The 27,383-nt window shown below is 39.8% G+C and overlaps 1 protein-coding gene across 1 annotated transcript in view; it reads right to left on the bottom strand.

The window, feature by feature from the left end:
• Ctnnd2 (catenin delta 2) overlaps window positions 1-27,383 on the bottom strand; it is a 788,751-nt gene that overhangs the window by 72,194 nt on the left and 689,174 nt on the right. Inside the window, exon 17 of the mRNA XM_042695245.1 lies at window positions 26,469-26,619. Coding sequence (XP_042551179.1) covers window positions 26,469-26,619 — 151 coding nt within the window. The remainder of the gene's footprint in view (window positions 1-26,468; window positions 26,620-27,383) is intronic.

The following is a 27,383-nucleotide window of genomic DNA, read 5'->3' as shown; positions in this document are numbered from 1 at the left end:
TCACACAGAGGAGCCCCTGGCCAAGTGTGGACTCACACTCCACGTAGATGCTGGATGCTCAGTCTATACCATGCTTTAGAACCACGTGAAGCTTCTGCACTGTCACCAGTGCTCAGGATCCTTGACAGAGACTCAGAGTTAAGAGGTCTGGCGTCAGGTCAGGGCATGTGTTAGTCTAGCTATTTCTGAAGGTGCTTACGTGTTGAGTAATTTTCACTTAATCACTGTGTACAGAATCCTGCCACATGCCATCCCGCTGTGACATCTGCTCTGTCTATGCATACATGTGGCTCCCTCTTGATCTGCATTACAGAAACTCACATGCCTTTACCACCTTCTCTCCTGCCCCCATCTCTAAGTACACTACAGTTGTCCTGAGACAGACATCCTGTACTGTCTAGACCAGGGATGACCTCCAGTGGTACAACAGCTAGGCAGCAAGTGGAAACTGTGGGTGTGAAGGGGAGCAGATGGATTTGTTTAATGGGGTGCACTGTGTAGATCATCAGTGGCACAGAGCTGGCTCTCAGTTATGAGCAGACAACTGACAAATTCTGTTGGGAATATGAAGGCAAAACTAACATGGTTTCCCACTTTTTGTGAGTCACATTAATCTCTGAAAAAAAAAATAGCTGGGGACAAAAATTCAGTTGCTTATAAAAACTCCTGTAGCATACAAAGGTATATGTCTGTCTGACTGTCTGTCTATATATGAATGATTAAGAAAATCATTCAGCCATAGGAAATACAAATGAATGAGGTGCTGGAGGCTCACGCCTATAATCTTAGCTATTCAGGAGGCTGAGATCTGAGGATCACAGTTCAAAGCCAGCCTGGGCAGGAAAAGTCTGTGAGACTCTTACCTCCAATAAACCACCAGAAAACTGGAAGTGGCACTGTGGCTCAAGTGGTAGAATGCTCGCCTTGAGCTGAAGAACTCAGGGACAGCGCCCCGGCCCAGAGTTCAAGACCCATGACTAACAACAAAAAAGAGAGAAAAAAAGAATAACCTAGAAATTCTGTTTTGTGTATGGTAATTTCATTGTTCAAGACTTTCCTGGAATTGATAAAGACAGAAGGATTCAAATACAGTTTTTCCATAGAAAATAAGGCAAGCTTGATGACCAGGTTGTCTCTGATGGTTCTCTATCAATTAGATTTATGTCTTCTAGATGTCTTTGCCTCTCTGCAGGCTATTCACACTTCTAAATGGCTGACAGAGTCTCCTGCCAAGGCCTGCACAAAGCTGAAAAATGGAAGCGAAGTTCACAGCCATGCATTTCATAGGGGGTCTGTGGAGGGGAGGTCACAACCCCTGCTGCATTTACAGAGGTACCAGCAGAAAGCATCTCCCTTTATTCTCATTATAATATACTCTACAAATAAAATAACCTGGTCATTCATGTATGGGTTACTAAAATACTTTCTGCCGCTGGGAAAACTCATCAAGACAGTGTGACCAGGTTTACAGGGATGCAAGTCCCTGAAACAACAGAAGGATGACTCTACCCCACCCCCCACCCCACACACACATTCATGCATGGGCACACATACACACACTCACACATGTTGCTTGATAGATGAATATTATAAGTAAAATGTTACCATCCAGAAAAATGAGTCTGAAATATAAAAATGAAAGAAAATATGTTCAACAAATAGTCAAGATGAATGGATGGAAATCCAGACTTCTCATTAGTCTCAGTTGACTGGCCATTGCTATCTCCATCTTTTCTCCAGGGATGAATAACAAGCCAGGGTGCTGTCACTTCTGCACATGCACAGACTCATGACTAAATGCTGTCCTTAAACAAAATACTTCACAATAAAACCTAGAGTCCATCTTAAAATGGTGCAATAGCATCTGCCCTCAGATTTTTCTCAAAGAATCATTCTCTCTTCTTTTTTACCCGTAAGGTAAAAAAGAAGAAGAAATTATGTAAGAAACCTGTCTTTGGTTAATGAGTCATGAAATGCTTGTCTACATATGCCTAGGCATTTTATTTTAAGATGAAGTTTCTTATAGATTTTTTTTTGGTATCTAGAGAATTTAGCTAATTGGCCCATGACTTTATCTTTTCCTTTTTCAATGATGTTTAATATCTCAGTCCTGAGTGCTACATTAATATGTTTGGTTTTCTATTTGGTTTACCCTTTCATGTCTAATAGTTATTTCAAACTTTCAGTCTACAACTTCTGCTTCTACCAACTCCTACCCTCCTTTACCCTTTTCCTATGTACCAAGCTTTGTTCATGTATCAAGTATGTCCTACTAGTCTGACTCTCAAAAGTTCTGCCTCCTCCATCCTCTGCTACTGTCTCTGTCCAACCCCTTTTTCCTATGTTCAGAAATCCAGCCTCATGGGTTCCCTCCTTCCTTCCTGAATCCTTCCTCCCTAGATGCTAGTGTCAAGCCGGCAGCCAGAGAAGAGCTTCGTGTCAGTCTAGCCATGGTCTCTAGCCAAAATGCTCAGAGGAAAATCACAATTCTTTTATAATTCTGGAATTTTGTCCAATGCATTTCATTTTTCTTTTTTTATTAGCATGCATTAATTGTGCACAAGGGCTTCATGATGATATTTCCATGCATGCACATAATGTTATTTGATTGAATCCACTCCATCTACTGCTCTGTCTTGAACCCATTCCAATCAATTTTAATAGGTTTCACTATTTTGTTTTCTTATGTACATAGAAAGTATTTCTATCATAGTCATCTTACCCTCCCCCTCTGCCAACACCCTCTCTTTTGTCTTCCTTTGTCCTACTGGTTCATTTCTCAAACTCTGGTCTAGATTCTGCACATGAGACATAACCTACAGAGCAGAAAAATCAGAATTCTTAACTGGGCTTAAACATCTTCCTTCTCATTTTCAGCATCCCAGGTTCCTTGTTGTACCAAAGTTGACTATGTCCCTATGTTTGATGCATGCAAGTTCTGTGCTGGGATTTATTCCTCCTTGTTGTTTGTTTGCCCAGAAAGCTCTCTCCAGGATGGCTTAAGATTCCTCCTGACTACTGCTTAGAGCCCTTCTCTTTCCTTGATGACTGCAGTCAAAGTTCTCTTCCCTTTGTCACACTGTATTATCTTCTCTTATTTCATGTTTGAAAGAAGAAGGTAAACATCGTTTCTTTGCTTTGAGCATTCCTTCACCTCTAGACTATAACCTCTATGGAATGGAGATTTTGAGGTTGTATTGTGATTTTGAGGTTGTATTATAAGTGGCACACAGAATGCATCAATAAATATTAACTAAGTGAATAAATGAATGAGGGAAGTAAGTGAATGAGGTGAGTGAGTGAATAAAGAATTAAATGAATTCCATAATTTAGATGAGAAGATGTGTTATCAAACCCTTGAAACATTCAACCTATTCTTATTATAGTATCTTGGCAACTGTATTAAGCAACAGTGCTAGACTTTCCTGATATAAGAACTGATTTGTGGTACTTCCAACCTGAAAGCCAGACTTCTTTATATTGAATTGATCCCTGGGAAATTTTAAATACTATGCTCATTGTCCTAACAATGATCTTTCATGTGTAAATAAGAAATTATGATCTGGTATAAAATGCATACTCTAGTCTTAATTAGCACCCAGTGTAATCCTTAAATCGCACCTACACGTAGGTGGCTGCTCTCTTTTGTGGTGAGCTCCCCCCTGGAGATCTGCAGCCCATAGATGGCACATGCGGACATGGCTTTTGAAAAGTCAGGGCTCTGTAGGAAAAACCTCAAGGACATAACTGACCTGTCAAGGTCAGGTTGCCCTAAGCCAGTGGTCTCCAAATGGAGCCTGTGTACCCTGGGAAGCTTGTCAGGGGTGTCCATGACTTAAAGACGTACAGAACCTACTCCTGATCTTCAGCTTTCCTCTGCATGGATAACAGCAAGACGATCTGCAGGAAAACATTTTGTGTTTGCTATTTCCTGCTTTCCCTTTCCCTACATGACAGAACAAAGCCAGTCTCTATCCTGCTCCTGAGATGTAAATAGCCTACTGCAGAAGGCCCATTGGTTGCTAAGGAAACACCACTGAGGATGGACCATTTGTCTTCCTTCCCAATAACGTACTTTCTAATTCTTTACTTTCCACAAACGTGAAGGGAGCCTAAATCAAGTCGTAAGTTAATAGATGATTATAAATAACTTCTGATTACTGATCCCAATGGAACTTTGGATAGTTATTGTAAGAGAAGTTCAAAGAATCAAGTGGCATTGTTGTAAGGAAAAGCCTGTATTCTTTTCACCGTAGACTCCTGCATGTTTATCAGTATATAAATCTATACAAAAAATGAGAACAGAATGAATCTAACCTTTGTTTATTCAAGCAGGAGGTAATTTTCATTTTTTGAATATATAAATTGATTCATAAAAGAAGGCTCATCTGTCTAAAGGAAGCATTTCTAATACAATTTTACTTTGTGTATTTAATATTTTTAATCAAGATTGATGACATGCAGGTTATCCTGGTCAATTTTGTTCTGCTAATATCTGTTAAGTGAGAACTTCATCCATAAGACAAATTTTAACCTAAAACCTGCTGCTGTGAGAAGGATCAAACAATGAATTTGTGTGTATTTTGCAGGGAAAAAAAGATTATGAAAACCCTTTAGCGCATAAGATACATTAATCAGAATAAGACTTATGGAGAATGTGAAAAGGTCATGTGTTAAAGAGGCAAAAGGACTGACGGAGACTTCTAATATTAAAAAGCTGCTCACATATCATCAAAGAAGAGGACAGATATGCAAACCTGCAGGGTCCTGCTGATTGCTTGCATATAGTTAAAAAAAAGTGTCATGACAGTTTTATTTTTAAAGTGCCACACAGGAAACTATACTCTTGGGAAAGATTAAAATTTAAAATGCAAAGTGTGTGTGTGTATTTAATAGTGTTGTAACAGTCTTTAGAAAGTTAATCAAGGCAAATTGGAGTTCTCTGCTCTCATAATTCACAATCACTGATTGTATCAGTAAACTGATATATGTCCCAATCTACCTATGTAAGTCAGGCCATACTGTGTAAGAATGTGAATATTTCTCCCAGGAAAGGGATACAGATCCAAGAGACACCAACAACAGTGCAAAATTTTCTCAGAACTAGAAGAAACAAGGTGGGGAGGAGAAATGGAATTCCTCAGCAGGCATTTCAAGAAGGCCTGGCTGTGTTTTCCTCCATTTTGTCTACTTCCTTCTTCCAAGTGAAGTTACCCAAACACTTCAGCCCTGTAATGTGGCTCTTCTTATGAAAGAAGAGCCTCTTTTTTGTGTTGAAAGCAAGGAATGTCATAGCTTTTGAGTTTACAAGAAACTGAGCAGAGACTAGATAACAAATGTAGAGTGTGAAAACCTCTGAACCTGAAGATTCAGAATACACACAAGCTTACCGCATCACCTGTGGTGAGCAGAGCAGGATGAGAAGAGAGAGATGTCATCATGAGCTGTGTGCTAGTTAGACAAGTGCATCTCCCACACCTGCTCACTTTTCTCCCCTACTATGCAATCCTGGGGATCTGACATTGTTCATCTATTCTCTGGGAGAATGAATCCTCTATCCAAAGACTGTCTGCCTACCTCTGTCAGCAGAAAACTATCATTCTCTGTCTTACCAAAGCAAAACAGAAATGCAGAGGATCAATTCCTGATAATTCAGCAGGCTATTCAAGGAAATGTCATGATTTCTAGCAAATGACTGACTGTCTTGGTAGTCTAGTTAGTGATTTGTTTTTCTGCATTCAGTTCAAGCAGGTCCCTCGATTTCCTTCAAGGGTCCTGGGTAGTTCAGATTAACCAGTAGGAGGAAGCATTATGGCTGTCACTGTTGCTATCTCTGATGTGCAGATTGCTCTTCAAGCATCCGTCCCCTTCCAGCCAGGGTCTCAGTATGGCACTCACTAAGGTGACTTTTAGATCCATAGGGGAAAATGAAAAGCAGAGTGGCTAGAGGTATTGCCTGAAGCCAAAGTAGAAAGAAGACAAATGCTGATTTCCTCTGTTCTTTCTTATTGGGTCTAATTACTGAGTTGGAAATTACCGTTATACCAAGGAGGTCACTTGTGCATTTAAGAAGAGCTTTGTTACAAATTGGACTTAATTGCCCAATACGCCACACTTGTGGATTGCCACTCAGAAATTGTTACAATCCAATCCAGAGGAGTAGAATCACATACCTATAATTAAAATATTGACCTAGAGGAACTCCTCTGCTTTTGTAATTCAAATGTTTCCCACCAATTCTCATCCTTTAGCTAACAGAATACAGAATACTTCTATTTTTCCCAATGAACATGCTTTAGAAACACCTTTCTCTTTCTTCATCCAACAAATGTCTCTGCCAATGTTCACCACCTACTGAAAGCGCCAGCCCAGAAAACCACGTAGATACACAGTCACGTACAGCAGAAGGATTTTATTGTCAGCAGGGGCTGACAAGGACACTTCTCTCACAGGAGATGGAGAAATGGTGTCCATCCTTTGTTCAGAGGCAATTTTATAGTCAGGGAACTAGTGGCGGGGTTTTCTGATTGTAACATTACAGTTAGGCAGCATTCTCTGGGGGCTAAGGATACCATGTGGTTGGTTGCAGGAAGTGAAGTGGGAGGAACAGCCAGGGCTGAAGGCCAGTTGTGGTTAGGCCTGGCTAGATCAACTGCTTTGGGGGGAGGGACTGAGGACCTGAGATAGAGAGCATGCTAACACCTACCCGTCTTGTTTTAAAATAGATTACCTCTTCTCGCTTATCCTTGACTGACAGTAAAAATCAGTGAGAAAGCAGAATTATTCTGGGTTTCCTGAATGTCTCTCATTGTGTGTGTGTGTGTGTGTGTGTGTGTGTGTGCGTGTTCATGCGTGCACGCGCGCACACACACACGCACGCACGAGTATATGAAACACATCAGTCCTGGGGCTTGAACTATGGGCCTGGGCATTGTCTATGAGCTTTTTTGCTCAAGGCAAGCACTTTACCACTTGAGCCACAGCTCCACTTCCAGCTTTTTGGTGGCTAATTGGACATAAGAATCTCACAGACGTTCCTCCCCAAGCTGGCTTTGAGCTATGACTCTCAGAATTTAGCTTCCTCAGTATCTAGGACTACAGGCGTGAACCACTGGCATCTGGTTCTGTCCTTTAATTTAACAGTCTCTTAACCTTCTAAAAAAGCAAGGTCTAATTAGCTAATTAAACTAATTAGTTTCTTTCAGTGTCTGAGTCAGCCTCCACACCAAACCCCCAAGATGTCTTGAATACAACATATGCCCTTATATCAGGAGATGGGAGAGAGGACAAGATGAAATAGCCTCAAAGGTTGAAAGGCAACTCACTCACAAAATACATGCATCCATCTCTTTTGTATACCAGAGCAAACCATTCAGGTATAAGACATAAGGGAGAATAGTAAACATCTGCCCATTTATATTTTTGAGATCTACATGCACAGATTCAGAACCAAGAACTGCAAATATTAGGAAAAATACTACATTTGTACTGAATATAAGAAGATGTGTTCTCCAGGCGTTTTCATGTTTTGGTATTACTGGAGTTTGAACTCAGGACTCATGTCTGCTAGGCAAGCAATCTAGTCATGTAGGCCTTTCGTTTCCTATCATTATCACCTAAACAATACAATAGAATAATTAAGCACATAGCATTTGCATAGTATTAGTTATGATAAGTAATCCTGACAGGATTTGAAGTTTTACAAGGATGTATAGAGATTATATGTGAATGCTTCATTGGTTTCCTGGAGGCACTGGAGCGACCACAAATTGTAGTATCTATGGGGTCCTGGTACCAATCTTCTCCATATAGCAGGGACCACTGCGCTGCAGAAGTGATGGGAAGCTTTGATTACATAAAGTAGCTCACAGATAGGTAAGGTAAGCAGCTTTGGAAAATAGTGGAGGCAGGGTTATATCTCAAAATACACATACAGATTACTTTTTTGGTTACCTTTCTTCTCTTTTCCTTGCTCACTGGAACTCTGAGAGCACCCTTCCCTTCTTTAACCACATTCAAGACACAACTTCAAAGGAGCCATAAGTCAAAATATCAGAGGAAATACCTGGATGCTCTGTGAAGGATGACAGTTTCATTCCAGGGATGAGCTAAGACTGGAGCTGGGGGGAGGCGGAAGGGGGAAGGGATTCAGGATTAGCCCAGCCATGCAGGCTGCCATGCTGTCACCTGTGAACTCCTGAATGGGATGCATGGAAGGATTCAGATGTTTCCTGCCACCTTTCCATCTTTGCAAACTATTGTCAGTGACACCTTTGCACTTAATATTTTCAAAAAGCACTTTTAGCCTGGCCTCTTGATTAAATGGATCTTTGAACACACAGAACTTTTATTAAGTGGAAAGGTAAAGTCATAATCCTTTGCTAACGTGAAGAGGCTCATGATATCTTTCTCTAGGTATGTGTCATGAAAAATTACACTAAAATGAGGATAATGCCCACTTGATATGCTTACTTTATATATGCAACAAATTAATGTTTGGACTTTCGGTATTAGTAGTAATGCTGTCAGTTCGTTTGGACAAATTATCAATTACATACAATAATTAAGGTAGTTTGGATCATTTAAATTTCTGGAGAGAAAAGTTTGTCTTTTTTTCAAAGAAATGAAATCTTGTTATTTTGAAGTTTATATAAAATTCTACATACATGTGATCTCAGCTTTTTTGTCAAATTATTTTTTAATTTTTTGTTATCTTTAAGTAATTGTACAAAGAAGTTCTCATTCTACAAAAAAGTTTGTCTTTTCCAATCCAACAAATGTCTCAGAGAAAAATACTTAAATTTAAACTTCAATCATTAAAAAAGATCCAAAATTGGAAGAAGACAGTTTCTACAAGATGAGTAGGCTGTTTTAAATCCATGATGGGTTTTTACAGACTCTAAATCAGTAGTTCTCAACCTTGAATATTTTAGAAGCCCTTTGGGAGTCTTAAAATAAGTCCTAATATCTAAGCATCTCTGGGGATGAACTCAGGTGATTCCAAGGTACAACCAAGGTTAAGAAACATGTTCTACAAAAAGCACAGTTAGTCTGCCCTGGTTTGCATAATAAAAATTAGGCAGCAGATCTATTTTTAGGGGTGGGTGGCAGTGGTGTGTTCAAGGTAAGGCAGGAGGGTAAAGATCAGCAGGTAGCAATTGTAAAATAAGCTGTGCGAGGTCATAATTGCAAACTGATTTAAAAAATTAGAAAAAATCTACAGATGACAATTAAAAACTTGGCTTGTGAACTCACAATATTATGATTTCATCTTATAATGTATCCACACAATATTTAGCAAGTATCTCTTGGATTCCAAAAGGGCCATGTGTGGGGGCTGTAGTAGAATAAGAGCAAGTTACTGTGCATGTTCACTTTGAGCTTATGTTCGAGCAGAGCTCCTGCAACATGTGCCATCATCATCATATTGCACAATGCCAGGTAGAGTCACAACTCTTAATGAAGTCTAAAAGGTTAAAAAAAAAGAATGATATTCTTCCTTTTCTTAGAGAGTTACTAACTTTGCTGAGGAGATGACCTCAGCACAACTGAATCACATGGACTGATCAGTCTTCAAGTGCTAAATATACAGTCCACAGAGATAAAAGTGACAGTTAGGGGCTGGGAAGGTGGCTCAGTGGTAGAGTGCTTACCTTGAATGCATGAGGCCCTGGGTTTGATTCCTCAGCACCACATAAGCAGAAAAAGCTGGAAGTGGGACTGAGGCTCAAGTGGTAGAGTGCTAGCTTTGAGCTGAAGAGCTGAGGGACAGCGCCCAGGCCAGGGGTTCAGGCCCATGACCGACAAAAAAAAAAGTGACAGTTCAAAAAGGGAAAAAATTAGGGCAAAGGAGGACACTCTTAGGAGAGGAACTGAAAGTCACAATGTCTATGTGCATCTGATCATACAAAATAATATTTATCAAGATAAACTCCAGGAAATGGATAAGAGGATTTTTCTTTTTGTTGGTTTTCTTTTCTTTTTGTCTTGTTTGTCTATGTTTTTGGAAATGTAAAGGAAGGCACAGAAATGGAAAGATAAAGGGCAAACAAATGCAAAATGGTACTCACTGGACACCACATTGAAAACTATACCATTTTCTTGATCAGTTCATCTACTGAGGGGCATCTGGGTTGGTTCCATATCTTAGCTATGGTAAATAATGCTGCATTAAAGATAGTTGTGCTGATAGCTTTAGTATAGTCTTTATGACGGTTTGGGTAAATGCCCAAAAGTGGGATTGCTGGGTCATAGGGGAGCTCTATGTGGAGTCTTTTGAGGAACCTCCATACTGCTTTCCAAAGTGGTTGAACAAATTTACACTCCCACCAACAATGCAGTAGGGTTCCCTTTTGGCCACATTGATGCCAGCATCTACTGTTATTAGATTTCTTGATTATGGCTATTCTAACTGGGGTAGGTGGAATCTCAATGTTGTTTTGATTTGCATTTCTTTTCTGGCTAGAGAAGTTAAGCCTTTCTTCATGTGTTTATTGGCCATTCTTATTTCCTTTTCAGAGCAATTTCTCTTTAAGTCTTTAAGAAAATTATATATACATATGTATATATGAACACACACACACATATATGGAATTCTATGCCTCCATCAGAAAGAATGGCATTGCCCTATTTGTTAGGAAATGGAAAGACTTGGAAAAAATTATATTAAGTGAAGTAAGCCAGGCCCAAAGAAACACAGGTCCCATGGCTTCCCTTAATTTGCAATAAATAGTATATGTCTAGGACAAGCAGAAAAGGTCAAAAGCTATGTACTTATGAACATATAAGATGATGTTAATGGAAATGAACCCCAGGATAGGGACACAAGTGGGTTTTTTTTGCTATTGTTTTTAACGTATTCATAATGTAGTATGTGATTTTTTTCTTTCTTTTGTATGTTTTTCCCCCATGGTATAATCCCTGTTTTCACTGTATTTGATTCAGGTGCCCTGCATCTTGTATATACATTTTTCTGATTTGGGAAGGAGAAGGGAAATAACAAAATGCTTAAATAAGGATACAGGTTGACACATTGTAACAATAAGATATACAAGAACTATGTTGAAAATGAACTGTTCAACTTTGTTGGTCTGAGGGGCTGGGAGGGAGGAGTTGGGGAGGTAAGGGATGGTAGGGGAAAAACAAGGGAGGAGGTAACAATGTTTGATAGGAAATGTATTCATTACCTTATTCATGTAACTGTAAACCCTCTGTACAGTATTTTTTTACAATAAAAACATAAAAAAAGAAAATGAACTATATAACCTGTGGATAGAATGGCAGAATGGGGAAGGAAAGCTGGAGAGAGCAAGGGAAGGTGTGACATTGTCTAAAGGGAAATGTACTTTTTGCCCTGGCTTATATGACTGTAACCTTTCTTTTTTTTTTTTTTAACATTTTCAAATAAAAATAATAATAAAGGGTAATAATTACAGTCCTTGGTGAGTGAATAGAGCCTGGAATTCTCTTAGAAAATGGATACAGAGATGATAGGGAAGGAAGAGAAGGAGAAACTAGCATAGAGGAGATAGCTGAAATAGAATTCAATTGAGAATGGTGTCATCAAGGGTAGAGTGGACAGTGTCTAGTTATATAGAAGGCTGTGAGGATAGATAAAGATGGTGGGACCAGCAATATTTAAAGCTTGAAAAAAATGTTACTGATGCACTGACCCAGAAGAGCTCACAGCTGAATTTCATCATATAGAAAGAAAGAGAGAAGGCAAGAGATTGGGGATGGGGAGATCTCCTAAGGTTCAGAAACGTGTAGCTAAGCTGGGGTTTGGTACAGAGACATCTTTGGAATCCGTAGGCCTTTAGTTTTCAAGCACAACCATACATTAAATACTGATCCTATATTTAAAACTGCTGAACTCAGTAGTAAACTAAATTTAACTGAAGTTGAAACTAGATTTAATTTAAATAATGCCAAGAATGAGCTAAAAATCTTTATTTGAACATTCCAACCATCCACCTTTCTAAGCCAATAGAGAACATGAAGGAAGTGAACATTTAATTTAGTCTATTATATCCTTATAACACCAACTACTTGGCCTACAATGGTAAGACATGCCAACAGGCAAAAATAGGACCACATTTAAGAGGGCAGATAGTCATAATAAGCAGATCCACAAGAATGCAGGTGTTAGAGCTGGAAGGACTTTACCTACAAATTGCACTTTGTAGGTAAACTAGTTGAGTGTGGAAATCCATCAAAATGGACACAATTCGCAGAACAATGAAAACCACAAGGACCAAATGGAAATTTTATTGTCAGAAAATAAAATACCTGTAAAGAAAGATTTACACAATGACCTTTACAGAAGAGTGGGACTAATTCTTGAGAGGATTAGTGACTATAAAGATGGAGCAATGGAAGTTATCCAAACTAAAGTACAGTATGGAAAAATCTTTAATGGAGTCACTAAGATTTATGTGATGGTGTTGGGCAATGAAACACAGAGGTAGCTAGAGTCCCAGAAAGAGAGAAAAGTAAGAATGGGGTAGAAGAAACACTAAAGTAAGCAATGACCATGTATCTTAAAGAGACAGAATAGACACACACATTTAAGGGGACAACAACAAGAACAAGTGACTTCTTAGCAAAAGCTATGGACACCAAAAGACAATAGAAAGTTGTATTTCCAGTAATGGAAAGATTCTCGACTAAGAATCCCACAGAAAAAGAGATAAACTTAAAGGCTGAAAGAAAAATAGATACTTTTTAACAAAAATAACAGGGGGGATGGGTATTTTCAAAGAGCTACATCATATAGGAGTAGTGAAGGACTTTCTTCGGGAAGAAGGGAAATTATACTACATTGATGAGAATTATTCTGAATTGACAGGAAGAAATTAAGAGCACGAGAAGTAAAATAGAGGTGACATCTTAGACGCATTGAATGAGTAAAGAAAAGAGAATAGAAAGGAGAGGAGAGGGAAAGGGAAGGGAGCAAAAAGGAATGTAGGGAAGAAAAGAGAGTGACAGAGAAAGGATAAGAAGGGAGGGCAGAGAAGAGAGGAGAAAACTAGCAAATCTGTATCTTTGAAACCAAGATATATGATATATCAAATACTGCTGGAAGGTTCAAACACGATAACAACTTCGGCGGGGGGGGGGGGGGGGGGGGGGGGGGCGGGGGAGGGGGAGGGAACTGGGGGAAGGGGGGGGCGAGATGGGAAGGGATGGGAAGGGGAAACAAAGGAGGAGGCAACAATGCTTGATAAGAAATGTACTCATTATCTTGCCCATCTAACTGTAACCCCTCTGTACGGTATTTTCACAATAAAAATAAAAATTAAAAAAAAACAAAAAACAAAAACAACAAAAAAAGAAATGTACTCATTATCTTGCCTATGTAATTGTAACCCCTCTGTACAGTATTTTCACAATAAAAAAATAAATAAAATTAAAAAAACAAAAAACAAAAACAAAACATAAAAAAGAAATGTACTCATTATCTTGCCCATGTAATTGTAACCCCTCTGTACAGTATTTTCACACTAAAAAAAAATAGAGGAAAAGGAAAAAAAATAAATGAGTAAGTAAATAAATACATACGCTTCTCAAAAAAAAAAGAGATGAGAAGAAAAGTATGACTACTGCACTAAGAAACATGGAGGATTTTAGGGGAAACCCCAGATTTATTGAATAAAAAAAGCAGTAGGGTTCATTTTTGAATCATCCACATCAGAAACCCCAATTTCTCATATCCTGGACCTCTTTACAAAGGGGATGGTGGCCCCAGTTCATGGGAAATGGGAATGTGGGAAGATTTAGAAGGGCTTGAGGCAGGACTCCAGTGCTGTGTAGTGTGCACAATTCATGTGTTACTGGAAGATGAGAGCAGGCAGGAAACTAGGGTTTGCATTAGAATTTGAAATGCAAAATTAATAATGACTTGAGAGTTAAAATTACTGAGCTTCTAACATAATTTGGAGTAAAAAGGTCACTTTCACAATGGACTCAACTCACACAGACATTAAGTATATTGGTCTGTGAACTTAATATTGAATTAAAAATTTAATACCACTGGTTTCTATTTCATGGCTATAACTTTTCTTTCTGACAAGTAAGTTGAACTGTTCAAGTCTCAAGGTGAAGACCACAGGGATTTTTATCTTTTGCTCTACTTGAGCATCATCAGTGTGGAAGTAGCAATATTACGGATTTCCTAATTAAAATGAGTATATTGCCCATTAGCATATGTCCACATGTGTCTGGTCCTCTTCTGTATTCCATGTTCAGGGCAAGAAAGATAAAGTTTGGAACTGACAGGATGTGCAGTGCACTTGGAAACAAGCCAGTTTTTAAATCATTGCACTCTTCAAAATGTTCATTTGACCTGACATTGTTTAAAGATACTATTATCCACAAAATCAAACAGGAAAATTTTACTTTGAGTTAAAACTTAAAAAAAAAAAAAGGCAGCTTTTCAGATAGACAGTAAGCCTTCGTGACCGTTCTAGAGGACGAGAGAAAAAAAATCTCTGAACTTCACATAAGTTTTGTGAAGGGCCTCCGGACAGAAGCTGTTGCTCACTTCTTTGCCTCTCTTCTCTGCATATTCACTGTTACTATCTGTCCTCTCCACTTGCTTAATGTTCCTTTGACTCCTATCTGGTAGGGTAAGAGGAATCTTTTCTTCAAGACCCATAGGTTTAGGAGCCAGTTCTGCACTTGCTGCTGGTGCCATTCATAGACAAGGATCTTGTCATGGTTGCAGACACCATGACACTGCATGGCTGCCTCTCTAAAATTCCAGCCTGGAGGACAGGTCATGGGTCATGCCCTACTATGCTCACTTCTCTAATGTCTGCTTCCTTATGTATTCTCCATGGTACGGCCACCGAGTTAGGTCACTGGCCTTCGACTTTCTTTTTATCTGAATATCCAGTAATAGCTGCCTGTCTTACTCAAATTCATTTCTCAAGATCAATTGATGAAAACTACAACCAACCATGAGCCAGGAAGCATTCACCTCTATACTTTAAACTGTGGTATTCTTAGTGAGCAAATAAAAATAACAAATTTCCTGATATGGATTAGAAGGTTTGTGTGGGGGGTGGGGGGAGTGGGGGAGGAAGCTGACAGCCCACACTTTGAATAGAATGTATTATCCTATGGAATCCTCTTTTCTATTTTTAAATTTCCAAGATTTGATTAGGGTTTTTGAGGAGAGACTTCATTCTCCTGCATCATCTTCTCTAAACATTTTTTTCTGAAAGGGCTTGACCAAACACAAAATGAATGCTTAAACAATCAAAATAAAGTTATAAAGCTACAGATGGCCTCTCTGCATCTTTGTCACTCTGTCTTTGTCACTCTCTCTCCTTCTCTTTTTGTTGTTCAAGGTTTGCAAACTGAGGTCCTGAATTGCTTTTTGCTTTTCCCCCCCTCATGGAGTATTTCCAAACGCATCATTAAAGTCTTACTTAATCAAATAATTATTGGCTGTTTGATTTATTTACAATTCCTCTTCCAAGGAATTCTTATCTGCCAGACCCAGCTGCCAATACTCCCCAATAGGTGTCCAAAGTTAATTAAGAAGGAAGGAAGCATTTGTGAGATTAGGTTCTGGGTTAAGAGATGAGCACTCTCTCCAGGCCTCCAATCCGAAGATGTAAAGCTTTGCCCAAAGTACAGAGCCTACCTTCTACTAGAATCTGGCTTGTGAAACCTGGTTATGAGAACAAGCCAGTGCAGAGTGCTCTGGTAAATCACCTTGACTAGGAAATCAAGCTTCTTCTTCAAATACTAATTGAAATTGTGCATGTTTTAATTAAAACAACATCTGTCCTGGGCTGAAGAGCATGTTTTGAAAAGCAGAGGAGGCGTGCTTCTAAAATTTCCTCATATCTACTTAATAAAGTGAAGTTTATGCATTCCCAGGAATAAAAATACAATGCTGTTTTCGTGAGTTGCCTACAGGTTACTCTGGAGCCATGTTTTCCCATGGGGACAGATAGAATTCGTCAAGGTCAAGAACATAGGTGAAGGAGGTGCTCGTGGTGCAAGGAAATGAGGGACGTTCGTGAAGTCTGCTCGGAGACTATGAAGGCTACACCCTGGGAGATTTTGCCACACGCATAGCCCTTTGGCATGGGACAATCCTAAAACACGTTAATGGATATGAATCTCTTAAGATTTGACATTCCTCTGATTTCCAGTTTTGCAGTGCATGCCAAACATGATATTGCAAACACACAGGATGTAGCTAGGAAATGTTTCAATTGTTGGCTGCAGAACTTAGACAAAGCTTGAAGAATGATTTCCTGATGAACACTTAGAGTGACTGCTCACGGATGCAGAGTTACAGCTGGAAATGTCTGTTTATTCCTCAGAGAATATTTGTTAAGTGATTGATTTAAGCAAAAATACATTTCAGGGGTTGAGTGAAGAACTCCAAGCTTACATTTCAGGGGTTGAGTGAAGAACTCCAAGCCTAACATTCCACAGGTACATTTACTTGTCAAAAATTCAGCCGTGGATCGCTAAATGAAGGGGAATCTTTGTGGCGCTAGGAAACACCCAGGACTGTACCAACATAAGGAAGACTTCTCTCTAGCTCCTCCAATCCAGTTCTCCAAAGGAAAATGTATTTCTCACTAAGAAAAGACCTGGCATGGGAGAAGGGTATGCTGACATTTTGTGGACAACATTCTTTTTTCCATTGATCATTGTATATCTACTTTTTTTCTTTTGTTGTATTTTAGTTAAATACAGCCCATTTTATGTTGCCCTTTAAATACTCCAGCATCTTTGTCTATAAACAGTCATTTAGAATGGTAGATACAAATCTTTTATTCAATTAATACACATTGAGGCAAGAAAAGAAAGTTAGGAAGAATTATTCTTTCCTCACTTTCTCACTCCCCAGAAAGAATGAACAGAATGATTTGAATACTCGTTGGGGATGAGTGTAGGAAGGAATTTAATAAATTTGCTGCTTACAAAGTAATGAACCCTCAAATAGGAAACAGCCTTTACTCTATCCATAAATTCACTAGTATAATGGATTTATACTGCTAGGCACACAAGGAGAATTTGGGCTCCTTTCTCTTCCATCTTTTCATGAACCTATGGTAGGAAATAGCTCCATCCTGATCCCCAGAAAATGTCAGTATTTCCTGTTTCCCTTTGAGGTTGGGTCAGGGAGGGAAGGCAATGTCTGGAAAGAAATTACCTTTATTGATAAACTATATTAAAAAAAACAGCCTTTATAGTATTATCCCCACCTTTGGTCCTCAGCTGCACCCAGACCTGAGCTCCTCTCTGCTCTAGGGTTCCCATCCTACATCTGGCCACTCCCTCTCTCCACCCAGGCCAGCACTTACCTCGCTTCCACCCTCACATCCACCCCAGACCTACTTGCAACTTGGATAGGGATGGATTCCATTTGTTCCCTCTCCTGGGAGATATGGGTCCTCTATTAAATCTTACAATAATGTTTCTCCTGTGCCTGCCTGCCGCTGTGTGGTCCCCTATATTTGTGAAGGATTCCTATATTTGGTGCTTGAAACCCAGGATAGGTTCCCTGGTGGATTTGCTCCCCCCTCGAGTTTGGACAGGAGTCTGACTAGGTGCCCCAGGACCTAGTCTGTGGTCCTACAATACCATCGCCAGAGGACCTCCAAGGTAACTTTCTCCTGACCAAGTGCTCTACCTCCTGCCCGCCCAACACTAGGTAATTTGTTCCTACTCCTGGATAAGTGACCAGTAGACAGAAGATCGGGGCTTCCACCATATTAAGGCCACCTGGGCCTTTGTGGGCTACCTAGACCCCACCAAAAGAAAATCTTGGATCCAAGTGTTCAGATCTCACATCAAGGGCCTCCTATGGCTAAGGGAACCAGGGATGGGCAGATGGCTCGATCACCTGTTGATTTCCCTTTTTAGGAACCAAACTGCACTGCTGAAGATGTTCAGACACACACTCTGGTTCCAAAGGTCACTTACCATGGGAAGGACACAACTAAAATTCTTTGCAATCAAATTTGGCCCCAAATTTAAAACTCCACTTCTGTGAGTGCTTGGGCAAGTGAAACTTTCTCTCTTCCTCTCCTATTTGCCCCCTCCTCTTCTTCGCTCTCCTCCCTGGCTCTCTTCTTTCTCTCTCTCTTGGCCTTCCTAAACTGCCTGGCTGCCAGGTAAATGGCTGAGCTTAGTTTCAGGTACCCTCTCCCTTCTTCCAACTAAAGGTACTGAGTGGGATGAATTTAACTCCTGCATTCTCTAACAAAAGGTATTTGATATACTAATATACCTGCTAGCAAGCAAGCCCTGGGAAATGTTGCCCAACTGAAGTAATTTGTTTAAAAGTTTGTCTTAGTAAGAGTGGCAAAAATAAATTATGCCACTAAAAATTCTGGAAAATGTAGGCTGGTATTCATTTTGCACACTTTAAGATCTTTGTGCACAAGAATGTTATATGTATGTAAACTCATTAAGATAGAACTGTCCCCACCTTTGGTCCTTAGCTCCACCCAGATCTGAGCTCCTCTCTGCCCCGGAGTTCCCACAGCTGGCCATTCCCTCTCTCTGCCCAGACCCCCCTGCACATGCATTTGCCTCACTTCCACCCTCACTTCTGCTCCAGACCTACTTATGACTTGGAGAGTTCACGTGTGCTTTAAGTTTTTGTTTCATTGGACTTCGTTGGTTTGTTGTCAGCAATCCCACTCCTGGGCACTTATCCAAATGACCAAACCACACAAAGCCACCAGTACAATCATGTTCACTGCAGAAATGTTGACCATAGTGAACATATGGAATCAACCCAGATGCCTCTCAGCGGATAAATGAATCAAAAAAAAAAAGTGGTATATAGACAGAATGAAATTCTATGCTTCCATCAAAGGGTAGGAATTTGGTAAAATTCCTAGCTAGCTCCAACAGGAACTGTCCAAGTGCTGAAAGGGATAGTATTTCACTAAACTTTAGAAGTGATGCAATATTCTTGGCTCTATTCACTGAAGCTAATTATTGCTGTCTTTTTTTTTTTTAAATTTAATTTAATTTTATTTGTGAACATACTGTACAGAGGAGTTAGTTACATGGGCAGGATAATGCGTACATTTCTTACCAAGCATTGCAGCCTCCTCCTTTGTTTACCCTTCACCTCCCTTCCCAGCCTCCCCCCTCCCCCCCTAATCCCAATCCTTCTCCTCCCCCCCCCCCCCACCAACGTTGTAGAGCTCGTTTTGGACATGACAACTTGTACTTCTCATTGTTGCAACAGGTCCACCTGTATCCTTAAACAACTGGTTTTTCCCCATCTCCTCCACAAGTTATACTGACATCAAATATAGTGAAAGCAGGGGTTATACTGTGGGGGAGGGACATACAAAGCAACAAAGAGATAATCTTATAAATGTGTTAGAAACACATGCATGAAAGAAAAAAACATTAAAATACACATCTAAGGGTTCATTTTCCTGACATCACATTATCTGACCTTTTCCGCTTGACTCATACATATACTAGATATTACAAATAAGGGAAACCATGGGACCTACGTTTCTTTGGGCCTGGCTTACTTCACTTAATATAATTTTTTCCAAGTTTTTCCATTTCCTAACAAATGGGGCAATGTCATTCTTTCTGATGGAGGCATAGAATTCCATTGTGTATATATACCACATTTTCTTGATCCATTCATCTACTGAGGGGCATCTGGGTTGGTTCCATATCTTAGCTATGGTAAATAATGCTGCAATAAACATAGTTGTGCTGGTAGCTTTAGTGTGGTCTTTTTTGTAAACATTAGGGTAAATGCCCAAAAGTGGGATTGCTGGGTCATAGGGGAGCTCTATGTGAAGTCTTTTGAGGAACCTCCATACTGCTTTCCAAAGTGGTTGAACAAGTTTACATTCCCACCAACAATGAAGTAAGGTTCCTTTCTGTCCACATCCCCTCCAGCATCTGTTGCTGTTAGAGTTCTTGATTTTTGCCGTTCTAACTGGAGTGAGGTGATATCTCAATGTTGTTTTGATTTGCATTTCTTTTATGGCTAGGGATGTTGAACATTTCTTCATGTGTCTATTGGCCATCCTTCTTTCTTCTTCAGAGAAGTTTCTCTTTAAGTCTTTCACCCACTTATTTATTGGGCAGTTGTTTCTTTGAGGATTTGTTGTTGGGGGGTTTAATTTTTTGAGTTCCAAGTATATTTTAGATAATTATTGCTGTCTTTAAAAATCCTTCCCTACTCAGAAGGATAATTAAGATTTTTGAAGGTTGCAAAGAAATGTATGGATGTGCAATAATCCCAGCCACTGTGCCCCATCATAAGGAAGAATGCAGTATCTATCGATAGCATGTTTATCACCAGTTTGCAGAGACACACACATAACCATGGAAACAGCACAAAAGAGAAGATAAGCGGATGGCTGAGTGTGCTCTTTTCCAGTTAGTGCCACTGTATGCTTCTCCTTTAAACCGAATGGCCAGCGTGACTATTCTTCAATAGTGTCTTTTGAGTTTTCCTGACAATGGAGTCCTCGGAAGAGAAACCATCCCTAGGCTCAGCCATCCTCAGCCCCTAACTGAAAGATAATCTAAGGAGATGTGGAATTTAAACTGAAACCCCAAAGCTACCAGATGGAAAGAGCTAGATTTGTTCTGAAATTCTGAGGGTCTGCATGCATGTAATGCATTTAAGAAGGAAATAAACTGAATCATTTTTTATTCATTAACATAAAACATCTCTTTCATTAGCATCTCTGTCTACTTCCATGTTGTCTTGAAGTGTTTTGCTTGTTTTTGGCAGCACTCAGTTTTGAACTCAAGGCCTTGTGCTTGTGAAGCAAGAACCCTACTGCGACTCTATTGCTGAGTCACACCTCCAGCCCTGCTTTTATTGGCTGCTTTTGAGTTAGGGTCTCAGTTCCTGCCTGGATCTTGATCCCCCTATTTTAGGCTTTCTGTCATTGCTGTGGTGACAAATGTGTGTCACTGTGTCCAGCTTGGAGTTTGTTTTAAGATGATAGTTGGACAGGATAAGCCTATTTGAGTCATCCATACCTATCCCAGATTGCACAGTATTCAGGGTATATAAGATGCACCAGCAAACAAACACAAAAGAGCTCTGGCCCTTGTGGCTTTACATTCCAGTTGGGGGAAAGGATGAGAAATAAGATTGCTATAGTTGTACAGAGGTGCTCCCCCAACTGATCATGGGTTACATCCTGACAAACTATCATTAAGTTGAAACTATTCTAAGTCAGGCAGGTACTAGTGAGTCATTCTGTCAATCCTAGCTACTCAGGAAGCTGAGATCTGGAGGACTGAAGTTCAAAGCCATACAAATCTGGCTTAGAAAAGTCTGTGAGACCATACTTCCAACTAATCAGCCATGGTTTAAGTGGTAGAGTACTGACCCTGAGCAAGAAAGATGAGCCAGTGCGTGAGATCTTGAGTTCTAATCTCAGTACCGGCAAAAAGGGGAGCAAACATTGCAAGTCAAAACTGCACTTATTACACTCAGCCGAAAGAGTATTACTGAGCTTAGCTATGCAGGACACTGGAGAATAAAGGTTCTTTCTATGACTGACTGAGAGCTGCTTGTTTCTGTTATTTCCCAGCATTCAGAATTATGTTATGCTGGGTTTATCTGTAGTAGATGCTGATCAATACTGTGGAGAAAATCAAGCAGGGAAGGTAGGTGAGGGGAATTTTAAGAATGGTATCCAGCTGACTTCTCTTGGATGAAGACCCTGAATAAGGGGAACGTAGTGTTCTTGGATAGCTCAAGGAAGACTGATGGCAAAAGTCATGGGAATTAGATGAAACAGAAGCCACAAGACCAGATGAGGGCACTAGAGCTTACAAGGAGAGCTTTAGAAAGCCTAAGAGCTCTACCTTTAACCTTGTTCTTGGTTCCAAATCATACTTTTTTTTTTAATGCATGAAGTCTGGCATGGCATTTTTCTACAAAAATCACTACCTTGATACAATATTTAAAGTAAATGTAATTACAATATTGTTCTAACTATAATGCTTACATTTCAAGCTACTCAGGAGGCTGTGATATGAAAATCACAGTTCAAAGCCAGCCCCAAAAGACAAATCTGTGAGACTCTTATTTCTACTTTAACTGGCAAAAAGCCAGACTCAAGGAATGGTTCAGGTGGTAGAGCACCAGCTGTGAGTGGAAAATCGCAGTGAGTGTGAAAAGCCCTGAGTTCAAGCTTTTGTTTTATTTTAAAATAAAATAAAACAAGTGTCAGTAAAATTTAATTACTTCTAAATGAAATCTAAGGTTTTATGAAGTTCTTGATCTTCTCATTCAACTAAAAAAAGAAAAAAGACTGCTTCTGTAAAGCCTGTGCTTAGGTATTTCTACTCTTGTTTCTAAGTAACTGGCTCCATTTCCTGTGTGGTGGCATTGGATACTAAAGGCTTCATTTAACACGGGCACTGTGGAGATCTAAATATTCCTGCCTCAGTCAGAGTGCTATATAAGTGGCTTTGGAGAAAGAAGAGATGCCCAGAAGCTATAAAGCCAATCGATAGCTCACTGTTTGTTATATTTTAATCTACCAAAAGAAATTAAACACACAAACACACAATACCTAGTACTTAGCATCCAGGCAGTAGAGTGATTAGCTATTGATTTTTTTCCTCCTTTTTACAGAGGAAAGATAGGCTTTTATTGAAATCCCCGTGTTGTCCTGTTTGATAGGACTGTGTGAGGAAAAGAAAAGTATATATGGAAAGGGGAGTTTGACCCTCTGAGCTAATGACTTAGTTTAAATAGTTTCACAAATCAAAATTGCAAGTTTATTTCCTCCCTTATTATGAATGGTAAGTATGGTGCAATTGTATTTATGAGACACAGATTTGAAGTCTGATAGCCAAGAAAATTACTTGAGTTTTCACTGGAAGATCTGAGGGATGTTGTGAAGTGGGAGGAAAAAAATATGCCTGCTTCCTGCATCATGAAAGGTACAGTGTATCCCTCCTGGTCTTCCATCTGCCTCCAGAGGGAGTCTTGTCCCTTTGTTCAATAATTTCTCTCTGTCCCTTAGAGATGCAGAAGAGTTATGCCTTTGCCCCATGGTTGTGCCAGCTTCCCGTTGCTCAGCTCCAGATGCTGTATATTGAGACCTGTTGCACGTGGTCAGGCTATGGACTCTGTACCCTGCTTAGCAACCATACAGGAATGAGCTCCTGGATTCCAGATGCCTACCCATGGGGACAGTAGTTAGTAGGGGCTTAGGCCATTTCACAGGAGGTCTCTGTGCAGGAATCCCTCGCCAAGAATCAATCAGCTTGGGCCCAAGTGTCTTCCTGCCTACAGAGAGGGGCCCTCATCATTTGATCTTCCAGACTCAGGAGGCCTCTTGAAGGTTCCAGTCCACTGGCTCACATATAGTTCCCATTCCAGGGGGCCATCTGCAGAGGTTTCCTTGACTCCTTTCCCTGGATTCCCTGCCTCCTGCTCTCCCCTCTCCATAAATACCTGTGTACAACATCTTCATTGCCTGTTAAGTCTTGGCTCAAGGATTGCCTTCCCAACCCCTCCTACCATGGCCTTCCACTTAAAGTCAGAACCTTAAAATGGATATCAATATGGAGAACCAAAAGAAACCCTTATCTCATGCTATATATAAAATCCAACACAAATGCATTGAATACTTAATCATAAAACCTGACACTATATAACTTCTTGAAGAAAAAGTAAAGGAATAGCTACATAACATTTTTTGTGGAAATGATTTTCTAAATTCGACTCTAAAACTAATAGACAAAAATAGGCAGATGGAGCGACATCAGACTAAAAAGGCTTCTGCACAGCAAGGGAAATAATTAAATGAATAAGGAGGCCACCTATGGAGTAGAAGAAAATATTTTCAAGGCATTGATCTGACACTAGGTCCAAAATATATAAAGAAACAAGAAGCTAACCTGTTTTAAAAGATATGATAATTTCTCAAAGAGGACATATAAATAGCCAATGGGCATATGAAAAAATTCAAATTACTAATCATTAAAGGAATGTAAATCAAACCACAATATTATCTCACTGGTCAGAATAGCCTGATATAACAATGATAGAAGATAAATATTGACAACAATATGCAGAAAAGGGACACAGACAGCTTGTACACTGACTGTGGGAATGTAAATCAGTGCACTCATTATGGAAAACTGTATGAAGAGACTAAGAATAGAATTGCCTGTGTGATCCAGCAGTCCCACTCCATAGATGCAAAGTGTTGAAATAAGTCTTCGCAAACACATGTGCACCAGGCCTATGTTCCTAGCACTATTCACAGAAGACCAGACATGGTTCAACCCAAGTGTCCATCAAGGAAGGATAGATACAATCATGGTACAAAATAGCATGCTATTGACAAACGGAAATGACATCATCTGTGATAACATGGAAGGAACTGGAGGAGGGAATGCTATGAAATGAACCAGGCAGAAAGGGACAAATTATGTAGCATCTCATTTATATGTAAAATCTAAAACAAAAGAACTCTCAGAATCAGAGCAGACTAACAGCAGTTGGGGGATGGGGGTTGGGAGAAATGGGCACACATTTACAGTAGGGGGAGGAGGTAGGTGAGATTTATTGCACAGCATTCTGCATTTTACATTTCAAAATTGCAAAGAGGATAAAGTTTCAAATGTTCTCACGCCAATAGTGGTAAGCATTGAGCTGGGTGTGGTGGCACAGGTTTATAATCCAAGCATTTGAGAGCATGTCAAATTTAAAGCAAGTGATACAGAGCTACAGAGTGAGACTACCTCAAAAACAAACAACATGTGGGTGTTGGTGGTGCTCACACCTGTAATCCCAGCTACTCAGGAGGGAGAGGTCTGAGAAGCACAGGTCAAAGCCAGCCCAGGCTGAAGAATCTGTAAGATTCCTAACTCCAGTTAACCAGCAAAAAAGCCAAAAGTGGAGCTATGTCTCAAGTGGTAGAGCACTAGCCTCTGAGCAAAAACACTAAGGGACTGTGCCCTGGCCCTGAGTTCAAGCCCCAGTACTAGCACAAATAAACCCCAATCCAAACAACAAGCAACAACAACAACAGAAAAGAGGTAGGTATTTGCAGTATTTAAGGATTGGCTGATTAGAGAAATTTAATCATTCCATATTGTATAATATTATATATATTATAATATTATATCCATATTGTATAATATTGTAATATATTATAATACATAATATTATATTCCACCTCACGAATACATACAATTATGACTTAGTAATATCTAACAAAAATAAAGTTATGGCTTTTTTTAAAATCGGTTGTGGGGCCTGAACTCTGGGCCTGGGAGCTAGCTGTCCCTCAGCTTTTCAGATCAAGGCTAGCGTTCTACCACTTGAGCCTCAGCCCCACTTCTGGCTTTTTCTGCTTATGTGGTGCTGAGGATTCAAACCTAGGGCCTCATGCATGCAAGACAAGCACTCTACCACTGAGCCACCTTCCCAGCCCCAAAGTCATGGCCTTTTAATACTACGTGAATCACAAAATGTCATATTCTATGGGTCATACATGTACATATATACATATATACGTACATACATACACATACATATACAAAAGCCCAAAGAAGGGGATCCATAGGCAAAAATCAGCTTATTGGCTGTCAGAGGCTGGAAGGAGGAGGACAGAAACACATTAGTTAGTAGATATGAGGGTCTATTCCTTTGGAATAGTGAAAAGTTTTGGAATTGACAGGTGGTGACTAAATGACAGTAGAAATACACTAGATGCCATTGAATTTGTGCATTTTAGAATGACTGATCTTATGTGAATTTCACCTCAGCTTAAAAATGTCCAACTTCTTCATTACAGCCTCCTTTATCAGTTCCATTTTCCTCTCAGATCCTTCTAACAGGTATCATGGGATTATTTATTGTAGGTCTTTGCTCTCTCCAATATAAACTCCACAAACACAGGGGATAGCTATGTGTTTCACTCATTGGTGGAAATATCAGTACACAGAACAGGAGTGGAACAAAGCTGGCTATGGATAAATATTTGCTGAATGAATCTGAGAAGACGTTACCTGTTCAGTACTTCATTAACAAAAGATCCTCAGTATTTCTTGGGACAATTTTTTAAGAAATTAGGGCTAAGGATCTGGTATGATCTCATCTAAAATAATTGAACTAGAGAGGAAGGAAAGAAGCAGACTTCCTAGAGGAGTTCTTGGTTCACCACCTGGTAAGCAAACAAACAACTTGACAAAGATCCAGAAGGCTGGGACAATAGGAATAAGTGCTGGGCACTGTGGTTATTTTTAATTTGTGAGGATAGGAATTATCAACAAACTTTCCTTTTCTCTAAATTCTAAAAGATCAGTTACTGCACTGGATTTAGGACTGAAGGAGAGCTGGACAACACCACTTTCCTATAACTACACTGTTTTCTGCACACACTCATGCTCAGCATGCAGAATCAATGACATTCTCCCAGGAGAAAATGCTTTCACTGAAGACAACTTACCTATAAGTTCCTTATTTCTGACGTCCAAGGCCATGTTCCGGAGTGCTGTGGCCACTGCACATACCACACGGTCATTATCTATCCGGAGCAGCTCCACGAGAATAGGCAGGCCTTTTTCCTTTCGGACAGCGGCTCGGATATATACTGACCACTGTCAAAAGAGGGAAGGCAAAGGACATTAGGAACAGAGGTGGAAACCTGTATGGGCAAAACATATGGGAGGGTTGTCGGACGGCAGCTCGCAGGAGCCAAAATGGTTGGATTATCAAGACCTAGTTGTAGAACAGCTGAATATGTTAGACATGCATGAAACATTTTAACATTATTAATATTTTTTGATAGAGGTTTTAGGGTTAATCCATGAACCACACTTCGTTTCTCTTCTGACTGTGTTATGGGTACTTGTGTTTGAAAGACCTGGTGGGATGGGTGGATGGGGCACTTTAAGATGTGGAAGCTGGGACAGAAGAGTTTTCCACTGATATTAAGAGGAGGTAAAAATGTACCACCAATTGCAGAAAGTGACTTTATACAAGAGCTCTGAAGGTGGTGGTTGGGCACTGCCATCATCTGCCAAAGAGGCGAAGGGTATATCCTTTGCCTAACAAGAAAGTAAATATAACCACCATGGGCGAACCTTATAGTCTTTCAAAAAAATAATATATGAATGTATTATATCCAGGACCCCAATTCAAAGCCTTATTTGTAAAGTAAGAGATACAGTGTGTTTTGATTTTGTGGTTCCTGACCACATTGCACACAGCAAATGCTTCATATTAAAATTTAGGCAGGTTAAGCACTCAGGTTCAGAATGAAGGCTAGGTCCAGTTCCTCCAGCATACACACATGGTTTACTTAGGTTATATTATTCTACAGTGTCCCCAATTTTGCCACTGAAAAATGGACAAATGTAAG

This window comes from Dipodomys spectabilis, unplaced genomic scaffold (genome assembly GCF_019054845.1).
Source record: "Dipodomys spectabilis isolate Male_0828 unplaced genomic scaffold, ASM1905484v1 ptg000179l, whole genome shotgun sequence".
NCBI lineage: Eukaryota > Metazoa > Chordata > Mammalia > Rodentia > Heteromyidae > Dipodomys > Dipodomys spectabilis.
This window is presented reverse-complemented; position numbering and strand designations above follow the sequence as displayed.